Source organism: Melozone crissalis, unplaced genomic scaffold (genome assembly GCF_028551555.1).
Source record: "Melozone crissalis strain CALT ecotype California unplaced genomic scaffold, PUWL_Pcris_2 ptg000060l_1, whole genome shotgun sequence".
Classification (NCBI taxonomy): Eukaryota; Metazoa; Chordata; class Aves; order Passeriformes; family Passerellidae; genus Melozone; species Melozone crissalis.
The window spans coordinates 760,048-782,066 of NW_026535838.1; the positions used below are offsets into that span (position 1 = coordinate 760,048).

General features: G+C 42.2%; 1 protein-coding gene across 1 annotated transcript in view; it reads left to right on the forward strand.

Annotated features, from left to right (window-relative positions):
- The window catches only part of MSH3 (mutS homolog 3), a 91,502-nt gene extending 69,709 nt beyond the window's left edge, over positions 1-21,793 (forward strand). Inside the window, exons 19-24 of the mRNA XM_054287602.1 lie at positions 24-138; positions 2,510-2,667; positions 16,280-16,466; positions 17,858-17,987; positions 19,769-19,943; positions 21,394-21,793. Of these exons, the coding sequence (XP_054143577.1) occupies positions 24-138; positions 2,510-2,667; positions 16,280-16,466; positions 17,858-17,987; positions 19,769-19,943; positions 21,394-21,502 (874 nt within the window). The 3' untranslated portion in view covers positions 21,503-21,793. The remainder of the gene's footprint in view (positions 1-23; positions 139-2,509; positions 2,668-16,279; positions 16,467-17,857; positions 17,988-19,768; positions 19,944-21,393) is intronic.
- The last annotated feature ends 226 nt before the right edge of the window (positions 21,794-22,019 follow it).

Sequence of the window (22,019 nt, forward strand, 5' to 3'; positions counted from 1 at the left end):
TTAATACCTTTCCTCTTTTGCAGGCCAACTGTGCAAGACAGTGGTCGTGAAATAACCATAAAAAATGGGAGGCACCCTGTGATTGATGTTCTGCTGGGAGAGCAGGACCAGTACGTCCCAAACACCACCAGCCTTTCAGTGAGTACCCAGAACTGACTGAGCTCCCAAACCTTGCAGGGCAGGAGTGAAGGCTGGGCTGAGCTTCTGGGGCAGGGAGGGGGAATGGGTGGTTTGAACCATGCAGCCTGCTGGGCTGCATTTCAGAGAGGTGTTGCTAGATGTCACCACGTCTGTTCTGTCCCTCTGCTGATTCCTCACAGCCTTGCTCAGTCTCAAGGCATGAAGAAAAGGAAGGTAATCTCAAAATTAGGAAAATGAGGGTTTCAATCAAATGGTTATTTTCAAAAAACAAGTGAATAATTACAGGGTTTTTAACAGTGTCAGTGTAGGGAGTCTGCATTTTGACAAACTCTTGTCTAGTTTTTGGTATCTTTTAATATGCAAAATACAAACTATAGGTTCAATTTTTCAGATTAATTCTAAGATTGCTTGTATTTTTAAATGTATTTTTCTACAGTTTCCTTTCTCTATGGAAATATTAGTGTCATACAGTCTTTTTTCCCTGATAAACTAAAATCTGTCTTTTAAATTACATGCCTGTTTGAAGCTTTTTGTTAAATATTTATCTCTCCATATACTTTTATAAATATTAAATAGCTGTTCTTAATGAATATAAAAGATATCCTCACAACTTCTCTCTTCCTCTTTATGCAGTAAATGCAGGAAAGGTATGAAACAGCTGCCAGAGTGGGACATTGCTGTAAAAACAGCATTCAGATTTGTGTGTATTTCTTGGGGAACATTTTAAAGTGGTGTTCTGTACTGAACAATGCTGCAGATATTTTGCAATACATCAGAGAATGTTTTCAAAATTATTTGTCAACTCCAAACAAGTGACAGATGGCACTTCCAAAAAAATTCAGCATGTCATTCAGGAATCATCATGCACTTTTCCCTCTTTAGTCCCATTCTTATGCTGGCTTTCTAAATACTGAATATTACAAAACCAAGTGATCATGGCAGAATCACTTTTGCTTCTACAGTTCTTTGAGTTCTCTTTTTCTTGAGAGAGGTGGGTGGGAACCAGTTTATTAAAGCATCTCCAGTTTTCAACTGATGTGTTTGAATCAGCAGGAAAATACATCTCCTGTCACGTTGTCAGCTGAAATGTTGTCAAATATCTAACTTGAGGAAAAGCTTTTTTTTTTTTTCCTTAATCCCCTGAAATCAACAGCTTATTTTTCCATTCCCCCCGTTCTCCTCAAACATTTGGGGGCTGTTTTGGAATTGCTTTCTTCAGCCGTGGATTCCGATGGGATTTTGGCTCATGGCTGCATCGGCTGTGAGGACAGAGGGGTTCTGTGGTCTGGTGCTGCAGCAGATTCTGAGAAGCAGAGCAGCATCAGTCCCACAGCACGGCTGGAGGGAGCCCGGACAGACTCCAGACACATGCAAAAAATTCATGGATCCTAACGTTCTGGGTTGGAGTATCTGTAAATTCTGTGTGCTGAGCCCTGGCAAAGTCTTGGTAGCAGTTCTGAGTTACACTTTGGAGGCTGGAATGTTTTGAAATTTGTTCTCATGTAGTCATGTGCACTTCATTACATGCAATCTTTTATTCCCAATAACGGCATTGTTTAGATTTTTACTGCATTGTATGGTTGGACTTCTGTATGGTTGAGGGGTTTTTTTGCAAAATCTGATCAGCTTTTTGCATGATATTAGTAGTGATGTCCTGTGTCTTCTCCGATACCTGATTTATAACATAAATGACAGTGCTGGCTGCGTTTTGTGTGTGTTCCTGTGAACAGAATGAGAGCCCAGTCTGAAACCCAAGTCTGTGAGGATTCTGAGACCTGCTGCATGGAGATCTGTTGGTTGCTGTAACCACAGTGCCTGATCAGTGCCAAGCTCCCCACGTGGTGTGACTAATGTCATTGTGCACAGCTTGTCCTGTCTCCTTGCCTCTCCCACGGGGCAGTGGAGACTGCTGGCTTCTCTTCAGATCATCTCTTGGTGCATTTCATCACATGCACCCCTGGGATACTCTAGCTGCTTGGTGTCCTTGCATAACTCAAGCTCTTGGTCTCGACTCAGGCTGTGAGAAAGCTTTATAGGTTCATTGACAAGTTTTAATTTTGTATCAGCAGTTGTCTTGCACTTGAGGAACACAGTTTTATTGTGGAGCTGCAGACACATAGCAGTACTGTGGGGAGTCTCACAGCTGAGTTCTTGCATCTGATCTCATTTGCTTGGGTCTGGTTTTAATGATGAGAGACGCTGATGGAGTTTGGGCATGGTCTGCTCACAGCATCTGTGGAAAGCTGTTCACCTAGAAATAATAATTTAGCCCTGCAGACTTTTCCTGTATCCTTCTAAGCACACCATACTTCCTGATAGAGGCACCATGTGCAGGGCAATGTATTTCACCACTGTTTTGTGTTTCCAGGGAGATGGTGAAAGGGTCATGATAATAACTGGGCCCAACATGGGAGGGAAGAGCTCCTACATCAAGCAAGTGGCACTGATCACAGTCATGGCACAGATTGGCTCTTTTGTTCCTGCAGAAGAGGCCACAATTGGCATTGTGGATGGAATTTTTACCAGGTAACCTCTCAAAACTGGAAATGCTACTGTGGCAGTGGGTGTGTGTATCAAAGTATAACTTAATTTTTCATTTACAACTTGAAAATGTATGCCTGAAGTTCCCTTTTTTTTCATTTTAGAGGTACCTTAGGTTCATTGCTAGGTTTTGATTTCAGTTTTTTGGTGAGCTATGGTACTTGTTTTGTAACCTTTGAATCTTCAAGGGGCAAGAATTTTAATGTGTCTGTCTTGATTAACAACCAGGTATCTAGCTTACCTGCCTGAATGGATATTTCAGCCAAATTTATGCTGCTGGGCGGTGGCCAAATGTTTCCCCTACAATGAATGTTGTCAGCTTTTAAAATCGTGTCACAATTTCTGCTCTGAAGCTCTGTTGTATACACTCACAATATTACAGACTGAAAATTTTGAGCTGCATATATTTCACACCTAATCTCCTTCCTGTACTATCAGTCCTAAACACACTTACTCCTCACTTGATGTCCTTTTAGGAATGAATAATGACAGTTTATTTCACTATCTCATTCTTGAGACATTGCTGAGTAATTTGTAAAAATTATCTGTAGAGTCAAAACTCTGTATATTAGAATCTAATATTGCTAGGGTTTATTGCCTGATTTCCCCCCTTTTTCTTCAGTAATTAATTAGTCAAAGTCTTGTGTTACCAGTGGTATTTGAGGTGGATTATCATGTGTGGCTATAAGTTTCACAGCAATCAGGTGCCTAAGCTGGAATTTCTGGAAATTCCTGTTCTGTGATGCCAGTGTGCATTCCAGAGGTAACTTTTAATCAAGAACCTGAGGTGCTACTCACCTGCAATTGCTTCATGCTGTAAAAGTGTTGTGTTTGTACTTTCCGCTGTGTCACGACAAAAGCAAGTGAAGATCCCACCTTGGTGCAGGTCAGTGCCAAGCACAGCAGCAAACAATTTGTATCCTCTTGCCAGGAGTAACTCGAGATGAAAATTGAAAATGCTTCACTTTTTTCCCCTCCCTGTGTTGGAAGTAATGAGCTGGTTGGTGGGGTGAGCATTTCTTGTGTGGACACAGAGATACACAGGACCTGGTTTGTGATACAGGAGGGGCATTACAGCACCACTGAGCATTTGGACATTATTTTTGTCTTCCTCTGGGGTTTGTAGCTGGACATGGAGTACTTCACTTGGATTCTCACTGCCTTAAATTCTAATCATGCACACACTCAAGCTGAGCATCTGCTTTCCTCTGCTTTTCCTACACTGTCATTGCAAAAGGATGATTTCTGCAAAGAATACAAAGAAATATGACACAGTCATTGGGAGAGGTGTTTTGTTTTGGGCCTCCTTGAAAGAGAATAAATTGGATTTTTATCTGTGTTCCACTTGTTCCCCAGTGTATTTGCCTGATTCTGCTTAACTTCTCTCTGTATTAGAATAAAACCCAAGTACTTTTCTCATAGTATGGGCAAAGGCAAAACTTCTGCTTTCAGGCTTACAGCCAAGCAGTCACAGAGTGTTTTTTACTCTGTGAGGTTTCAGACCATTTAATTTGTAGCCCAGTCACATATTAACACAAGGGATGGATTTTTTTTCCCCTCGTCTATATTACTTTTGGAAGTTCAGCTGGATGTGCCATTCCCCATTTAATGTGGTATGTGTCAAACACCAGATAAATATGTGGAAGAATTACTGAAATTCTTGTAATTACACCAGCAATTAAGAGTAAACTAATTGACTAAATATTAATCAGGAAAAAATTGATAATAATTTTTAAGATAGAAGTAGTCGTGCATCAGTTAAAAGGTAACAGGGAAAAAAAAGGAGAAAAGGAATGGGTTAGAAGATTCTGCTCAAGGTATACAGAGATCATTCAAGGAGGCGCCTCACTTTTGGTTGGTTTGGGGTTTTTTTTGGGGTAGGTTTTGGTTTTTTTCAGGGTTCTGGCGGAGGTCCTAAGCTATCTAAGTCTGTCAGGCAGGTTAATGTGGTGTTGCATTCAGGGAATTTCTCAGCCATATGAAGTTACCCTTGAAATAGTTTTTAATGCCTGGTTTAAGGAAAGAATCAATAAACCAGCTGCCACAAAAAGCTTGAGGTTTGATGCTTTTTTGTAAAGCCTCAGCTTTTGCTCTGTCCTCTCCTCTGGTAGAGAATGACCTGGAAGAGATCAGAGACTTTCTCTTAACTCCCACCCAGTTCTGGGGTTTTGGTTTTTTGGTTTCTCCTCCTGTGCTTTGTTTTGCAGGTTAATTTTGTTTGGATTTTTTTTATTGTTATGCTTTAATTATTTTTTATGATAACAGCTATGTAGACCTCCTTTCTGCACTGCCACCCCGGACCACAAGGTCTTGCTGAAAAAAAGTGCGAATTTCCATTTTGTGGCTGATAACTTCATTTTTAATACTGCATTTTAATACTTCATTTTAAAACTGCATTTTTAATACTTCAGAAACTTACCATGGGAAGGTGTCAGTCTCCAAGGTACTTGCACCCCTGCTGTGGTGATGTTTTGGGGGATGCTGTTAGTGTGGTACCCCTGCAGGAGAGAGAGTGAGGGATGCTCAGGGATGCAGGGAAGGATGCAGGGAGGGATCAGCCAGTGATGCTGTACAGGCTGGCTCTGTGAGGGATTCTTTGCACCAGGGTGACCAAGAGTTCACGATAAACCTTTTTGCAGTCCCTTTTTTGGTTTGTGGACTGCATCTTCCAAGAGTGAATTTATATAGGTTTTAGGGATTTGTGTCTTGTTTTCCAAGTAGGGTTTCCATGGAAATTGAAAGGTTGCTACTATGGTTATTCCTTGTGATATATTGTGCTTATATAGGATAGCATCTCTAAATTGACTTTACGTACTGGATTACACCAAATGTTTTGAAAGATGCAAGAGGAATTGCTTACAGGTAGAGTGGATCTTTCTTCACTACTGGGTAGGTAAGACAGGGACAGGGCTGAGCCTAGCCCAAATTAGGGGGAGGAACCAGGATTTTGAGGATGTTGGCTGGTTAGTATTTTCTTTTTTTTTTTCTCTTCTCCAATGAGGGATAATGTTTTCTTGTAATCTTTTCTTAAAGAATTTCAACCTAATCAGTGGCATTATATGTAAAAAATTTAGAAGGGTTTGGAAGAGGTTGACATCCCATCTATATTGACTTTAATGGGATTTGGATATTTGATTCTCTGAAGTTTGAAAATTCCCATCCAAGTTTCTACTTGCAGTAAACAGGCTTGTTTTCCACTCTACAACCAACCCTCAGTTTTTGTTAGCTCTAATACAGTCAGTCAGACACTGGAGTTATTATGCTGTTTGTGTGTGTGTGTGAGCAGGGTGGACATCCATGTATGGAGGAATTAATGACAAGAGTTCTGCTGGCCTAATCACGCCCTGGGGAGGGGTGGTTGAATAAAGCTGACCTCTGCAGAGGTCCCTCTTCTAATCAATTATTGATAGAATTTCCCACTGCTAGGAGGCTTTATCCTATTTTCTGTGGGCCAACAGTAGCTGTTCATGGGAGTCCATGTTCAAAACTGGGAGGGAGAGGGAGAATGCTACAGCACTTTGAAGGCAAAACATCTTCAAATAAACCAGATAATTAGCAGTTCAGGTTACCAAGTGCCTTCCAGACTTTGAGAATCAATTTTTGGACATTGCAGGCTGCCATCAGAAAGAATCGTGTCAAGGAGAACAACCCCTGCCAGTGCCAGGTGATGGTACAGGGACAGAGCAATTTCCTTCCTAGAGCACTTACCTGCCTGGATTTCTCTTCCTGTGTTGAAATAAGAACTATTTTCACTTATTCCAGGGAGCTGGCACAGTCACTACAGTGACCCACACCTTGCAGTGAGGTTTCATCCCCGCCAGGCTGGAAATGCTGTTAAAGCATTGGCTTTAATCCTCATGGTATCCAACACACCTGGAATTGTCTGTAGTGTATGTAGAGAAGGCAGGGATGGAGGGGGCTGACAGTGCAGGATAGTTCCGTCACATCACAGGATCTGTATTCAGGTGTAAAGAACTTTCCTCTGCATTTTCTCCTTGTAACAGATGATTTAGATGTATTTTTAGCTTGGAGGGACGTCTTTAATTGCTGAGTCTGCAATGGAGGTACTCGCTTGTTTCAGATTCCTTTATATATATGAAAAAGTTGTGAAAGGAGATGGTGATTGCTCACCTTGGCTAGGGAGGGATGTTTTTTAATTGTAGCTTGTATTACATGTCTGCATACAGAGTCCCTCAGACAGACATGGCCACGATGGAATCCTGGGTCTGTCTGTCCCAGCTCTGAAGTTACATCACTGTTTTGGTATTTTATAATCCGTTGTTCTTGTATAATGATGTGGAACATGTGTAAAAGCAGTCTGTTCAATTAAAACCAGAGCACAGAAATCTTTGGGCAGCTGAGCACTGAAATGGTGGAGGAGTTTCATCCCCCTCACCAATGGCCTTAGTTGGGTCACATAAATTCCAGCCACCAAGGGCCAGTCCCACCTTGTGCCTTGGAGTGGCTTTTCTGAGTTGGTTGATGGGTTCAGTCCAGGGAGGGGATTTTGATCACTTCAAGGAACAACAGAACTGAGAGCCTTTCCAAGTGAAAGTCCTGTTGAAAATGAGGAAACCACTATCGCCAGCCGGGGGTATTTACAGACCACAAACAGGACAGGGCTGTTGGGAACTGCCTGGAGCTGTTTGATTTCCCAGCATCACTCTCAGTCCATGGCTATGGCAATGGGAAGGTGCCAGCAGCTCACATCCCAGGCAGCAGACACAGAACTCAATGTCACAACTCACTTTATGAGCTTTGTGACCAATCACACAAAGCAAAAGCACACTGACAGTATTTCTATCTGTACAGTGTATATTCTATATTGACAGTAGTTCTGTCCAACCACTGTGAGCACAGGTACCTTTGGTTAAACAATGCTGGCTTATTTCAAATGCAATACCTGCTTGTGAGCCCTCAAACACAATGCACAGAGCTCCGTTATTAAGCTTCAACCTTCCTAATATCTTGCTAGATAAACTTTTCTGTAGCTTAGGGAGTTATTCTAGACAAGCATTAATACACAGACCATTGTTCTATTTGTCCTTGCTTTTCTACAGTTTCAATAATTTTTCTGCTGCCCAATCTCATGGCTGCTGCTTGGCTCCCATCACAGTTCTGCTGTCTCTGGGGCTGCCTTTTGCAGCTTTCCCAAATCCCTCTGGTTTTGTGGATTCCCACAGTATTACTGATACATACACCTGGCTGAACATGGTGACCCTGATGAGATCCAGTCTCTTTTTATCTTTAGGAAGCTGCTGGAGCATCCAGGACATTTCCTCAGAGTCCCTCTAGGAGGGAACTCGGTTTTGTTCTGCCAGCTGGGGGCTGTGCTTCCCTTGCTGTGCCACTGCTCAGGTGGGATCTCCAGCTGATCTCAAACCCGCTCAGACCAGGTGTGGCCCGTTCCACCGAGGTTTGTGAGTGCTGCACAAACCTCACGGGGTAAAAGCCTCACAACACCCACGTGGAAGACAGCATGATGGCATTAAAAACGCAATCAGTGTTTGAGTGCCGGCTCGAGTGGTGTGCCTGGCACTGCTCATCTCCATCATCCTGTGAGCAGAGAGGCTCAACAGTCACATGCATTTGGGCTCAGAGATGGAAGGGGAAGGGGCATTTGTGTCCCAAAGTGACATTTCTGGCATGATTTGCCTACAGGCATTGTGGATCCTCTCACAATTTTTTCCTGTGCCTTGACTGTTGTCACCTGAAAGAGATTCATGGGGCAGAAACGAAGGGAGTGTTTGTGGCTGTGTCCCTGTAGGATTGTGCAGGGTGAATGGAGCCCTTACCCTCTTCCCCATAGCTGGAAAGAATTGCTGTTAGAGCTTAGAGGACAGTTTAGAGATGGAGGATTTCTTCAAAGGAAACTGAAAAGAACCCAAGGAAATTCAGTCCTCATTACTCCAGACTTCTGGAGAGGCCATGTACCAAACAAGCCACAGTACTTTCTTCTTTATGGTTTATTAAAATGCCTGTTTTTCTGATCTGTAAGTGGTGGAATTACTCTCAAAAAGGTCAGGCCTTATGATAGATGTATTGTGAGTGTTACCTCCCTGAATGCATTTACAGCTATTTAATTCTGACAACTTGACAAAGTCATATTACTGTTTCACAAGTGTGTGGAGCTGAAAGAAACAAGTAGACAAACATTTCATTTTAACTGGATGAAATGTACATACCTATGGCATTATCACAAATTTCAGTAAGGTTTGAAATCATGATGGAAAGCAAATATTGTATGAATACCTGCAAGCTGACTTGGGATGCTTGTATTTTATTTTTTCTTTTATTTTTTTCTTTTTTCTTTTCTTCATTCAAGTCTGAAAGGTGCTTAAAAATGGCTTACTTTAGATTACTTTTAGATTTACTTTCAGGTTAAAATGTTTCAGGGCTTGCTAAGAGTATATTTTGTAAGAATTCCTGAGAAAATCAGAAAGCACAGGATGGAGTCGGTACGTGAAGCAGGGAAAAGAACGTTCTGTCAAACTGGAAACTGTGTGGAAGATGTTCTCCAAGTGGCTTTTGCAACACATTGAGGCACATCATGTGAGAACAAAAGCAAAATAATACTCCTAAGTGTTAATGGATGTGACTGTTCCATTGATGCAACCTCTCAGGGAAAAGGAATTCTCAACTTTTTGTAGCTAGGCAAACCACGTTACACTTAATTTCATTCAGCCAGTTTCATTGGCTTATCAGAAGGGAGCTGCACAGGACAAGCACAGAGGGGGAAATAGTTGTATTTAAAATAATAAATAAATAACAAGCTCCATTATTAGAAATCGTCCTAATTGCATAGGAATAGGCAAATATTGCTTCTCATTTTTATACCACCTGTGAATTTTTCTGGTTTTAACTCTAAAGACCAGAGTCTACATTTTAAAAAAATCCTTGTTTCCATTTATTTCTTTATTAAGCTTTAATGATTTATTTGAAGCTTACAGGGCAAGATAATGAAGATAATTTTTCCTAGAAATGCCAGTTAAAATCACAACACCTCAGACAAATGAAGGCTTTCATCTAGACTGCTTCTTCATAATCAGAGAAATCTAGGCTGTGAAACCAGTGGGGAGGTGACAGCAGTGTTTGGCAGGTTTTGCAGGTGTGTACAGAAAGCACCAGGAGATTGATCGCTGAGTCAAAACTGTGGAGGAGTTTATCTCAGCTGAACAACTTGTTTGTACAGAGCCTGGTTTTGACCAGAACTTTGGGGATTTTTTAAAAGTTCTTTAAACCTGAAAATAAATGTTTAAATCATTCAGATCTTCCTTTGGAAAAAAAAAAATTAGAACAAATAGAAGAAAGTCTCTCAATTTGCCTGAGCAGTTAGACTCTGAAAGATAATGGTCAGAAAATTAAAAAATCAAAGGTACTTTTCCAGGTCTTTGTTTATTTTATATATATGTGGTGAAGCTTAGTGGTTCTGCCATGCACATTGATTTATTTATTGTGCAGAAAAGAAGAGAGCTGTTCTCACAAAGCAATCCCAAGTGACTGGCAAGTCCACATGAGAATTTTATATACTGACATGCCAAGAAAGTATTGTTTGTATTGAAAGCACAATGAGTCAGACCAACAGAACTTTTAGCTGTCAATAACCCCAAAGTAATTTTCAGAAATGTTACTTCTTTATGGCACAGTAATTTGCTTCATTTTGTTCCTCCTTAATTGTATTTTTGTTTACTGCCAGAGTAACAAGAATTACTTAAGCCTTTCATTTATGCTCACAATCAATCATGTAATTGCACCTCTGGGGTAAATTGTTCCCATCTTTCGGGGAAGAACAGGGTGCTGTATTAAGTACATTGCACCATTTTTTATCATGTGGAGATAGCTTTGGTTTGGATTAAAAAAAAAAAAGAATAAGCTACAATTGTAGTTAGTGTTGTTAAACTGAAGAATTATTTTGTTCTGTTTTTTCTAGAAAAGTTGTGTCTTGGACGTATCACAGTGCATTTGAGCTGTAATTGCTTCTGACAGTGTTCTGTGGCTCTGTAGGAACAAGTTAAGGCAGGCTGTGCATGTATCTGTAGCTAATTTGGTTGCGTGTCTCTGCTCATTTCACAGAAACATGCATCTGCAGTGTGAGGTTTGCATCTTTTCCACACGGAGCACTGCCGTGTTCACCAGACGGCCTTTGGGGTGCCTGCGTGCTGCTGGGTGAAGCGCGACTGCGGGCAGCCCGTGTGTGTGCAGGGGCTCAGGTGTGCCCTGGAGCCCCATCTGAGGCAGAGCAGGGCGCTGTTCACACCCAGGGCGCTCACAGGGCTCCTCCTGCTGCCCTGATGGGCCCAGGGCACGAGGAAATGTGCCTGCAGAGCTGACCAGCTGCTCACTGTGGGGTTATATCGACCTTTCCGAAACTCTTCCATCCTATGACTTGACCCAGTCACAGGTGGAATTGGATTGTCCTTGCTGCCCACAGGTCTAAAGGGGAAAAGTTCACTTCTGCTGAGTGCTTCAGCCGTTGTCTCTACTCTGTCGCTATAGTTCCTGCCCTTTAATCCCCCCTGGCCTCAATCCTTCAGATACAAATGCACATTAACTTAATTACCTTGAGTTCCCTCCCTGGTGTCCCAAGCAGTGAGTGCAAACCTGTGCGTATTTGAAGGTGTTGATTTGTCTCTGTTTTTTCACCTTCTTTAAGCTAATAGTGATGACTCTCAAAGAAACACCTTAATTTGAGTATCTGTTCTATAATTTATCCTTCAGCAAAATGTTTGCCCTCACAAGCTGGTCTTTCTCTTGACCACCAGTGACATTTTCACTGATAATTTCAAAGTCAGTGACGTATTTGCCCTAAGCAATGTAACAAGTATTTTTAAGGAGTTCAAATGTTACTGAGAGTATCATTGCTGAATTTCAGGAAGCAGATTTACTGGGTGTTCCTCCCTAGGTAACGTGACGAAAACTTTTGTAGTACCTGAGTTTTTCTGTTAGTCCATGAAGTGTAGGGATGAGGGGTGCTGGTAGCTTCTGGTCCCTCAGGGCCTGCATTGACTCACAGGGATTCTGTCCTCCCTGTCCTATCAGTCCAGCTGAGGCTTTTGAAAAGATAGAGTGGGTGTTCTTCTTCCCTCTGGCTTTCAGGAAAAAAAAATAAAATCAATGCACTTCACATCTTGAAAGTTAATCCTGTTAGAAATGTTTCTTTTAAAAGGCAGGCATGCTGGTGTGTGCAGCATTCCCCTGTGGGCCAGCCCTAGAAGGAAAGGAGGATTTCAGTGATTATTTATTCTGGCTGCTTCAGTTACCTACTGATACTGAGAAGGAGGAAAACAAGATTTAGAAACCACTATGAAACTGAGCATTGAAATCACTTTGGACTCGCTTTTCTTTCTAGGATAGTACAAAGTTTTTATCCCTCAGAGTCATTTAATATCTTCATTAATGTCTCAGTGACTGAGAGCATCACATATCTACAATAACGTGCAAAAGAAAAATGTATTTTACATTGAATTCATTCTGTCAGGCTTCTCAACAGCTGTTCTCCTTAATTATGTAACATACCATTGGTATTTCTTCATTTAAATTTGCAGATAAGCATTTGTAGAGATGGTTGAGCACGTGTGGATGTAGACTGAAAACAGGTTTATGTGATGAGCATCCTTTGATTCCCTGTCATCATCCATGTAACTTGGCACGCTTCTTAGAAGTCACCCATGAATAATGCAAAAATAATAACTATCCTGATAGCCATGCTTCCCATCACACTTCTTTGGGTTTTTTTTCCCTAATTCTGTAATTACAGCCTCTGTAAATTATTTTTCTTTCTGTCAGTTTTTGGTCTGCATCAGTGAGATCTTGATGGAAACGAAGAGGATGATGTACCCATAGGTTGTGGGGGAGTGTGAAGCATTATTTTCTTGCCAGTGAGCTGTTACAAATTTGCACATGCAATCTCCTGAGGAATTACTTAATACATCTGCAGTGTCCTGCCCATCCCTGGTGGGCTGCCTGTGCCCACTGCCCTGGCCACACTGCTCTGCTGGCCACAGACAGGCTGTGGAGGGCAGGCCCCTGCCAGGAAAAGGGTGGGATGCAAGGCAGCAGCACGTCTAGACCTCCCTTCGTGTAAACTGGGTATTTTAATTTAAATTACTCCTGTGCAAATGCAGTGATCTTTGAAATGACATTTCAGAGGGGTTTGTGTGAGGGAGTGAGTGGAATTGTAAAGTTACATTATAAATTTATTTTATTCATGGGGTTCTCAGTGTTATCTTTGAATCACAGAAAGGGATTTTTGTTGGTGCTGAGAGTGTTCTACATCTTACTCCTGGAGAAAAGAGTAATTTTCTTTTCATGTTAATTGTTCTTGAATTAGGTTTATTCTTCTGCAAAAGGTTCAATTTTTGCAGTGAGTATTTTAGGTGAGCTTCTAAACTCAGATGAATATTACTAAAATCAATGGGAAAACATAGTTAAAGTTTGGGGGTTTTCCCCAGCGTTAAGTATTCTACAGAGTAGGAATAAGTAAGTAGCACTGGGCTGTTGGCAGATGTTTCAAAATAAGGCTCTAGAGAATGGCTTTGCAGTCTTGTTTTCTGGGATTCACGCGGTGGAATGTTCCCACTGTGAGCTCCTGGGCTGCCTGTTCATTTCCACAAACCGAGAGGGAGATGCACAGTGAAATTAAAGAGGAGTGAACTTCCTGGGGCCCTCACTGTGATCTCAAACCCAAGCCAGCTCTAAGAGCATGTGGGATAACTTCTTTGGAGAGGCAGTGCAGTTATATCCTCCAACTTACCCTCTGCAAATTAAATTACAGAACATTGCCTCTCTGCTGTTTTTTTCTGAGGCCTTTGACAGGAATCTTTGCTACTTGAACTGAGCACTGAAAACAGAAAATCCATCCTCTTCTTTTTTTTTTTTAAGTTTGCATAATAAATGGGTTGAACACCGTAAGATGAAGAGCTTTTAATTTTGCAGGATTTGGTTGGCTGTCAAAGAGACATTAAAACAAGTGTTTTCCAGCCAAATTGCATCTGTTGAGGAGTGATGGATCCAAAGAGATGCCGCTCATGCTGCCTGTCTGCACGTTCCTTGTGGGCAGGACTGGAGAAGAAAAATTTAATGTTTTCATGTATAAAAACATTTAGGAGGAGATCTGCATTAAAATGTGGATTCCAAGGCACTGAGGAGTTCTGGAGAAGTTTGGTGGCTGTTTTAAATGTGAAAAAAAACCCAAAAAAGGGATCTTTAAGCAGTAGGTTTTGTGACTCAACAACTTTACTGTATCAGGAATAACAGAGCATAAAGTTAGGGAGCAATGCCTTGCTGCAAATTATCTGTTACTTTTATAAATGCAATCATCCACACTAAAACAGTTATTCCTGCTTATTTCTGGGATAGCACTGCTCAGTATGTATGTTCAAAAAACAAGTATAATTATTCTACTGTGAAGGATAGAGGCAGAAAGAACAATTTTATCAATTTTCAAAGGATAACATTTAAGAGGTTTTATGTCATTTAAAAATGCCCTGGTTTTTTAATCTGTAGTTAAGCCCGAGTTGGATTTGAATATTTTAAAATGCTGGAAAGAAAGACTTCTTCTCCAGCTGTCTCTAACAACAAGGGAAAGATAATACTAATTTCTCTTTGTATCTTGAGCATTTAGTGAGGAAGTTCAGGAAATTATTTTTGTGAATGCAAATTAGATACAAAGCAGGCTAAAATATTTTGTGGGCTCTGTGGAAATGATGCAATCCCAGAGAAAAATGGAAGCTCTGTGTGTAATCATCACGGGCACACAACAGACAGCCTGTGAGATGCTGTCCCTGTAAGGAAAAGCCAAGCAAGAAGTGAGAAAATAATAACGCCACTAATTGTAAGGTTGGAGGCTAACACTGAAGTTGTTCATTAAGGAGCCAGAGATTGTTCAAACATAAAAAGTATTTGTCATTCTGATTAATGTATTAATGTATAAAGAAGGTCTAAGTTATCCTGTTCTCTGTGGATCTGTGCAGTAAGGGGGATTGTTTGATTTTACAGCAGGGCCTGGTGCCTGACCCAAGCTGGGAAAGGGGCACAGGGGTGGTGGGGGGCACTGCGAGAAATTCACTAAAATCATTGCTAACCCAGCATTTGAAAGGATTACAGCAGTAAGTGGCTTAATGAAATGTTAATTTTACAAAATCTCATTATCCTGAGTGATACACTTAATTCAGAGAAAAATCATGTACAGTTGAATTAGCTTATGGCCAGAATCACCTGGTTTTTGGGATATGTGGGAATGTAATTTGTGTGTGTTTCAGCACACACTCAAAAAAAATAAAAACTCAGTTTTCTCATATGCCCATCTCCAACCAAAGTAGTTAATTTATAACTGAAGATTTGCTTATTGTGCAGTTATGCATGATACCACGACAGATTTTCAGGGCAGGGACCAGAGAATATATACAAATCATAATTATACTGGGTCCAGCCTACTTGGTTTTAGTCAAATGCTCTTAGTCATCCTCATAAAATTATTTGTATCTTGGTGGTGCCTCAGGAAGTCACAGAAGCAATTATAATAGAGATAAATCCAGCAAAAGAGAGAGAAAGAAACCACTATATTTGGCTTCTCTTTAAAGGTTCTGATTGGCTCTAACTACTGTTGTGGCCAGCTGTTAAATTTGGAAATATAATATACTAAACCCATGAGTTAGTTTTCCTTAAATCAGTGTGGCTTGTATGTAATTATATATTGGCTGATAAGCGTGAATAAATCCAGTTTTACGTCTCTCCTCAGTGGCATGCTCGTGATGACCTGTCTCAGAAGGGATGCTCTAATGTGATTAATGTAATTCAAAAGCAGAAATGCAAAAAAGAAATGCTTTTTCTTCAGTATAGAATGGGTATTACTTGCCCAGGTAAGGAAAGCTGCAGGAAAAGGGAAAACCAGGGTGGACTAACAACAGGTTTCTCACATGTAGACCACAAATTCACAATTTAAGATAGGGTTTGAGGGCTGCATGGATCTGAATCACAGCTAGAGGAATTTGGAGGATTTTGTGTGTGGAGCTCACCTGCCTGCAGGCTGCTAAGAGTTGTATTTCAACAGAATGAGGAGAGAACTCTTAAAATACCTTTAAATCTTGTTTAAGTACGCTGGTTAGGATTGTGTACCTGTGCAATTAGGGGAGCTAATGGCTATTTTGTTAGTGCCCGAAGGAGGTGGCTGCTCTGCTGTTTGGAGGCACTAACACCTGGTTCACAGGAGCTTCCACTCTGTGTGGGAATGCCATATTGGATCCCTTTGGGTATAGTTAGCATTAGAAACCCCTATGAACAGAGGGCTGAACTAAACCAAAGGAGTAAAATTCACCTTCACAGCTACCTCTGATGGAATTCTTGTGAGCTGACTGGTCTGAAGTGCCGGGGTTCCCTGCTCTTTGGGGGGAAAAGAAGGCTGCCTTGTGCTGTTTGTGAAGGTGGGACAGGTGTGAGCTGGGAGACTGTTCTGGAAGGTGAATGTTCTGCCTGAATTCTTCTCCTCTGTTTGTAGCAGCAACCAGAGATTAGAACAGAATGGTTTCATGCCCATGATTATTTTTCCAGCATTAGCTGACATTTGTGATGAGTTTTTGTGTTCTGTGTGCCGGTGCAGAATGGGTGCTGCAGACAACATCTACAAAGGCCGGAGCACCTTCATGGAGGAGCTGACAGACACTGCTGAGATCATCAGAAAAGCCACCTCGAGGTCACTGGTGATCCTGGACGAGCTGGGCCGAGGGACGAGCACACACGATGGCATTGCCATTGCTTATGCCACCCTGGAGCATTTCATCAGAGATGTAAGTGCCTGAGTATGGGAATAATTATCAATATAGCCAGACGGGACGTGCCTTGGCTTGTCTGGCCCTTGCTGCTGAACCAAACAGTAACACTGTGGTGTTTCACCCCACAGACACCTTTGGCTGGTGGGTGTGTGGTGTTTCACCCCACAGACACCTTTGGCTGGTGGGTGTGTGGTGTTTCACCCCACAGACACCTTTGGCTGTGCAATGTGTGGTGTTTCACCCCACAGACACCTTTGGCTGGTGGGTGTGTGGTGTTTCACCCCACAGACACCTTTGGCTGGCTGGCTGTGTGGTGTTTCACCCCACAGACACCTTTGGCTGGCTGGGTGTGTGGTGTTTCACCCCACAGACACCTTTGGCTGGTGGGTGTGTGGTGTTTCACCCCACAGGCACCTTTGGCCTGGTCTGTGTGTGGTGTTTCACCCCACAGACACCTTTGGCTGGCTGGGTGTGAGGTGTTTCACCCCACAGACACCTTTGGCTGTGCAATGTGTGGTGGTTCACCCCACAGACACCTTTGGCTGTGCAATGTGTGGTGTTTCACCCCACAGACACCTTTGGCTGGTGGGTGTGTGGTGTTTCACCCCACAGACACCTTTGGCTGGTGGGTGTGTGGTGTTTCACCCCACAGACACCTTTGGCTGGTGGGTGTGTGGTGTTTCACCCCACAGACACCTTTGGCTGGTGGGTGTGTGGTGTTTCACCCCACAGACACCTTTGGCCTGGTCTGTGTGTGGTGTTTCACCCCACAGACACCTTTGGCTGGCTGGATGCTGCAGCTGAGCACGTGGAGACAAGTCCAGGCTTGAGGAGCTCAGGTTTCCCTTGGTGGAGAAGCTTTGAGGCGATGGTGAAGGAAAGGAGCCGGTTCTGAGGGAGGGTTTGGATCCAGAGCTTTATTCTGGCCCACAGGCCTCTGAATGCAGCACCAGCTCCAACAGAACTCCCTGGGCCCGTGGTTGCTGCTCCTTTAACCCCGGGGAGAGGGGCAGGGAAGGGGCAGGGAGCCACCAAGCGGGGACAGGAGGGGAGGGACAAAGGGCCAAAGGACACCTGGATGGCCCAATGTCCTCCAGGGGTGGAGGGCATCTTTGGAATTCAACGCCCTTCTGGAATGCCAGGAGGGACAGACAGTGCTGGGAGGGGAAAGGAGAGGCTGACACACCTGGCTGGGAATCATCATGGGAGGGACCGGGTTTGTGAGGTAAATCCTGAAGTCACACCGCAACACCCGAGGCACACTGTGGCGCGGGTAGGCCGTGCTGGCCGCAGCCATGGAGAGAGGCGCCATTTCCCCTCAGGGGTGTGGGGAGAGGACAGCAGCTCGGCGAGGCTGAGCCCAGGGCACACGGGTGAGGCCCAGGCGTGCTGTGTGTGTGCTGCAGGTGCAGGCCCTGACGCTGTTTGTCACCCATTACCCGTCGGTGTGCGAGCTGCAGCGGCTGTACCCCCGCGCCGTGGGCAACTACCACATGGCCTTCCTGCTCAGCGAGGAGGACAGCACACAGCACACAGGTCAGTGCCAGGAAAATAACCCACAAACACCAGAGGTTTATGCCCAAAAAGGAGACAGAGGAGTCCTTTACTTTATTGGAATAAAGGGAGACCCCATTCCCCTGGGGTGTCTCACATTTTTAGAGGATGCAGCCTCCTTTTTATCCCAATTTCCCAGCCACATTTCCCATCTCTCTTTCCCCTTGGCTGAGGCACTTGAGAGGTTCAGACTTCCCAGAACACCTGATCCCAAAAATTTCCCTCTAATGTACAATCCTCCCTTGTCATTTTTAATTCTCATGGAATTCAGGGGTTTTTCTTCCCCACTGTTTCTTTCACCTTTCAATGCCTAATTTCATTTATCAGCCAACCTAAAGTTAATTTGTAAAAGCAAATATCTTTTCCCATTCATCAATCAGTGAAATCCTCCCTGTTGTTTCTTTTCTCTCCCAGTGCTGGTTTTATCCACCAGCAGACCCACAACTTGTTTGTAAAGACAAATTTCTCATTCCTCTCATCAGCCACAAAGTAACTCTGATGTTCATGCCTTTTCAGACTAACTAGCCAGACTTCTAAAAAGCTGTCCATAGCCATTTTCCTACTCAGGCCTTGCCAAATGCTTTTTCCTGCCTCCCGGCCTACCAACGGGAGCAGTCCCCAGTGGCTGCTGCCAGCAGTTTGAGGGATCCCTCCGTTCTGTTGATGCTTTTTGGGCTACCTAAAAACAGGGGCCAGACAAAGTTAAGGGAATAAAAAGCAGTAATATTCATTAAAGGGCCTTCATGTACATGTTGGGCAGGCAAACCCTCCCTCAGGGGCTACACCCAAAAATGGACAACAGGCCATGGGTTTTCACACTTTTATGTTTGGTCCATTTGCATATTTGGGTTAATCTAACAATTCCAGCTTCAGCTAATGAAGTCATTTACCCCAAGTTTGCCCACCCAACTCACTTTTGTTTGCATTTCTGGGCCCTGGGGCAGTGAGGTGCCCTTGGTTGGCAGGCCTGGAGAGGAATTGTTGTGCCTGCCCAAAATGGGACAGCAGCAGCTGACACTGAATGTGGAGTTTGGAGTTGTACACTAAAGAACAGCAGGATCACAAATACATGGAAATTATAAAAGCTAAAATCCTAGGATGTCAGTGTGACGATTTACACCTCACCTGAATGTGATACACTCCAGTCACACATTTGGGGGTGTTGAAAAGTGGACATGCATTCCTTCATGTGTTTCAGGAGGATATCTGAGCTGGGGTAGGGAAAGATTCACCTATCCCAGCATCCAACTTCCCACAGCAGCCAAACACAAAGGATTAGGGAGGAGGGATTAGGGATCAAACATATGGCAGCTCCTTCTCTGAAAGATCTCACTGTCTGGAAACACCTGCTATTTATGGGGCTTCACGAGCACAATGTGTTTTGTAGCTCCCATGGATTTCATTTCAGCTGGGCTCCATAATTTAATATCGTGTACTTTCAGTGCCCTCGTCCTACTGTGTCAAGCAGCTCCAAAATTTAGCACTCTATGGAGTGAAAAAATGCATCTGATTGTTTTGAAACTTTTGAAACGTGATGGCCCCAGTTCTTGAATTATAAGAGGCATCATAAAGGCCTATTCATGGAATAATTGCAAAAATTTTAATGTGTTTCTTTAATGACTTCCCATTGCTTTTTGCCATTAACCTTTCCCCTAAATAATTCTTCATATTGTATTATCTGCTTACCTTGTAAGCTGATCAGGACAGGGGACTTATGTATTTGCCACAAAGAGGAGGTTTTGATTTTGGTTTTATGTTTCTAGGATCTGAAGTGGAAGAGAATCCTGAATTTATCACTTTCCTTTATCAAATAACCAAAGGAGTCTCTGCAAGGAGTTATGGGCTAAATGTTGCCAAACTGGCAGATATTCCTGAAGAAATCTTGAAGAAAGCAGCTTCCAAATCAAAGGAGTTGGAGAGAATAGTGAACATGAAAAGGTCAGAACAAATGTGATTTTTTTTCTTTCATTATTTCCTTCCATAATACCTACTTATGTTCTCATCAGTGATAGTGAAAATACTAATGACTTTAATTTAGAAAGTATTTATTACTTACTTTGGAACTAGAAATGGTCTTTGCATACCAAAGTGTAGAAGGACATTCTTCTTCTGGTTTAACTTGAAAATAAATATTTGTGAATTATTTTGATTGCCCCCACAAACACTCAGAATTTTATTGAAACGTCTTGGGATTTTAATATTTCCCTGATATCCAATTTTCATTCAGGGGTGTTTGTACCTTATATATTAGAGTAGTTATGAAAATTCCTGTGTGTATCAAGTGGCGTAATGGATTTGTAAATCCTGTAACACTGTGTGCACAGTTTAGATATTCATAACTGTTTTCACAGTTTCTTTTTTTTTTCTTCTGCTGTTATTTTCCGTGGCAGTCCTATGAGCAAAATTCAAATAGCCCTATAGGAACATAATGAATCAAGATCTTAGTTGTCTGATGGCTGTACCTAATCCTGACAGGATAATTTTATATGAGAACATTTTGACTACTAATTATTTATAGGTGCAAACTTTGGAACTCAGCAGCGCTCGGCGCTTAACGACGCTTTTTTATCCCCTCTTAATAAAGCAAAAGAGAAACTTTAGAAGGAACTTGACAGTTTATAGGAAAAATAATGCAGTGGCTTATGCTAATTGGAGATATCAGTCTGTAATTGGCAAAAGTTAAAAAAAACCAAATCTGGAGCAGGGTCCTAACTGTGCTGTTCAGAGAATGGGTCTGGTCTGTGAGGTGGGAACAGGAGACCAGGGGAACCACACCTGGACCTGCTGGTGGCACTGCCCTTGTCACAGCACCCACGGGCCAGATGCCTTGTCTTGTTTTTTCAAATCACCCTCATATTATTTAAGAAAATCCACTGGGTAACTTCATCCAGTTTTGACATTTGACAGTTGACATTGTCATCGGGCAATGTGCTTTAACCCATTTTAAATGTCTTGTAATTTGTCACAGCTCTTACAAATCAAAAAGTGCTGAGAAGAAACGGGAAGGATGTGTGCACTCATTTGTATTGAAAATGTGTTTTCCTGTTATGGTCCTACAAATACAAATTTGTACAAACGGAATGATCAAAATTAAACAGGGCTGATTTCCTTTAACAAGTAGTTCTTCCATTTGTTTATATCATTTTGTCAGTGCTGCTGGTGCTGTAAGTTAGTTATGAAATTAATTTAGTGGCTGACCTACAGCAGGAACATGAATCTTAGAAAATATTAACTGGCTGTTTGAAGATCACATAACATTTTGAGCTGTGCTATTTTGGACGGCGTATAAAATTTTGCAGATGACTGTAGGACTTTCAGGGTTTGATGTGCTTCACTTAAAAATGTGTCTGTATTTTGATTAGGGTTTTTTTTCTTTTTTCTCCCACAGGAAAAAAATGAAGTCCTTTGCTGAAGCGTGGAAGATAAATGATTCTCAGGAACTACAGAAATGGAAAAATATGTATGAGCCTGCGGATGAAAGAAAGGACAGTTTTTAATCCTCAAATCATGGTTAAAGATGGAAGATACTGGAGGTGCAAAATACATGTCTGGAGCTTAATGGATTTTATCAGGGTGTAGTTCCAGGTGCACTGAGTTGACTTTTTTGCTTTCTGAGAGATCACAAATGCTGCATCATGTGTAATTTTCTCTCTCCACATCCCTTCCTTTTCACCCTTTTCCTTAAATGCAAACTGCCTAATGGGGATTGGTTCTAATTTGTTTAAAAACCATGAAAAATTATTGATAAATTATAAGGTAACTTTTTATAAATAAAACAGTGTGTTTCACCTTTATTGTATTTATTTCTAAAGATATATTTGTGTGTGTTGGGAAAATGTAGTTGAGTCTCAACACTGCTATACAGCCAGCAACTGCTGACAGTGGTTACTATAGAGAGACTTTTTCCCTTGTTCCCATAATAATGCATTAAAAATTCACTGTTTTTTTACAGCACCCTTTCTTCCTGATCTTTCCCCTGTCTGGCACAGTCTGGAGAAAGACTTGAATCCAAAA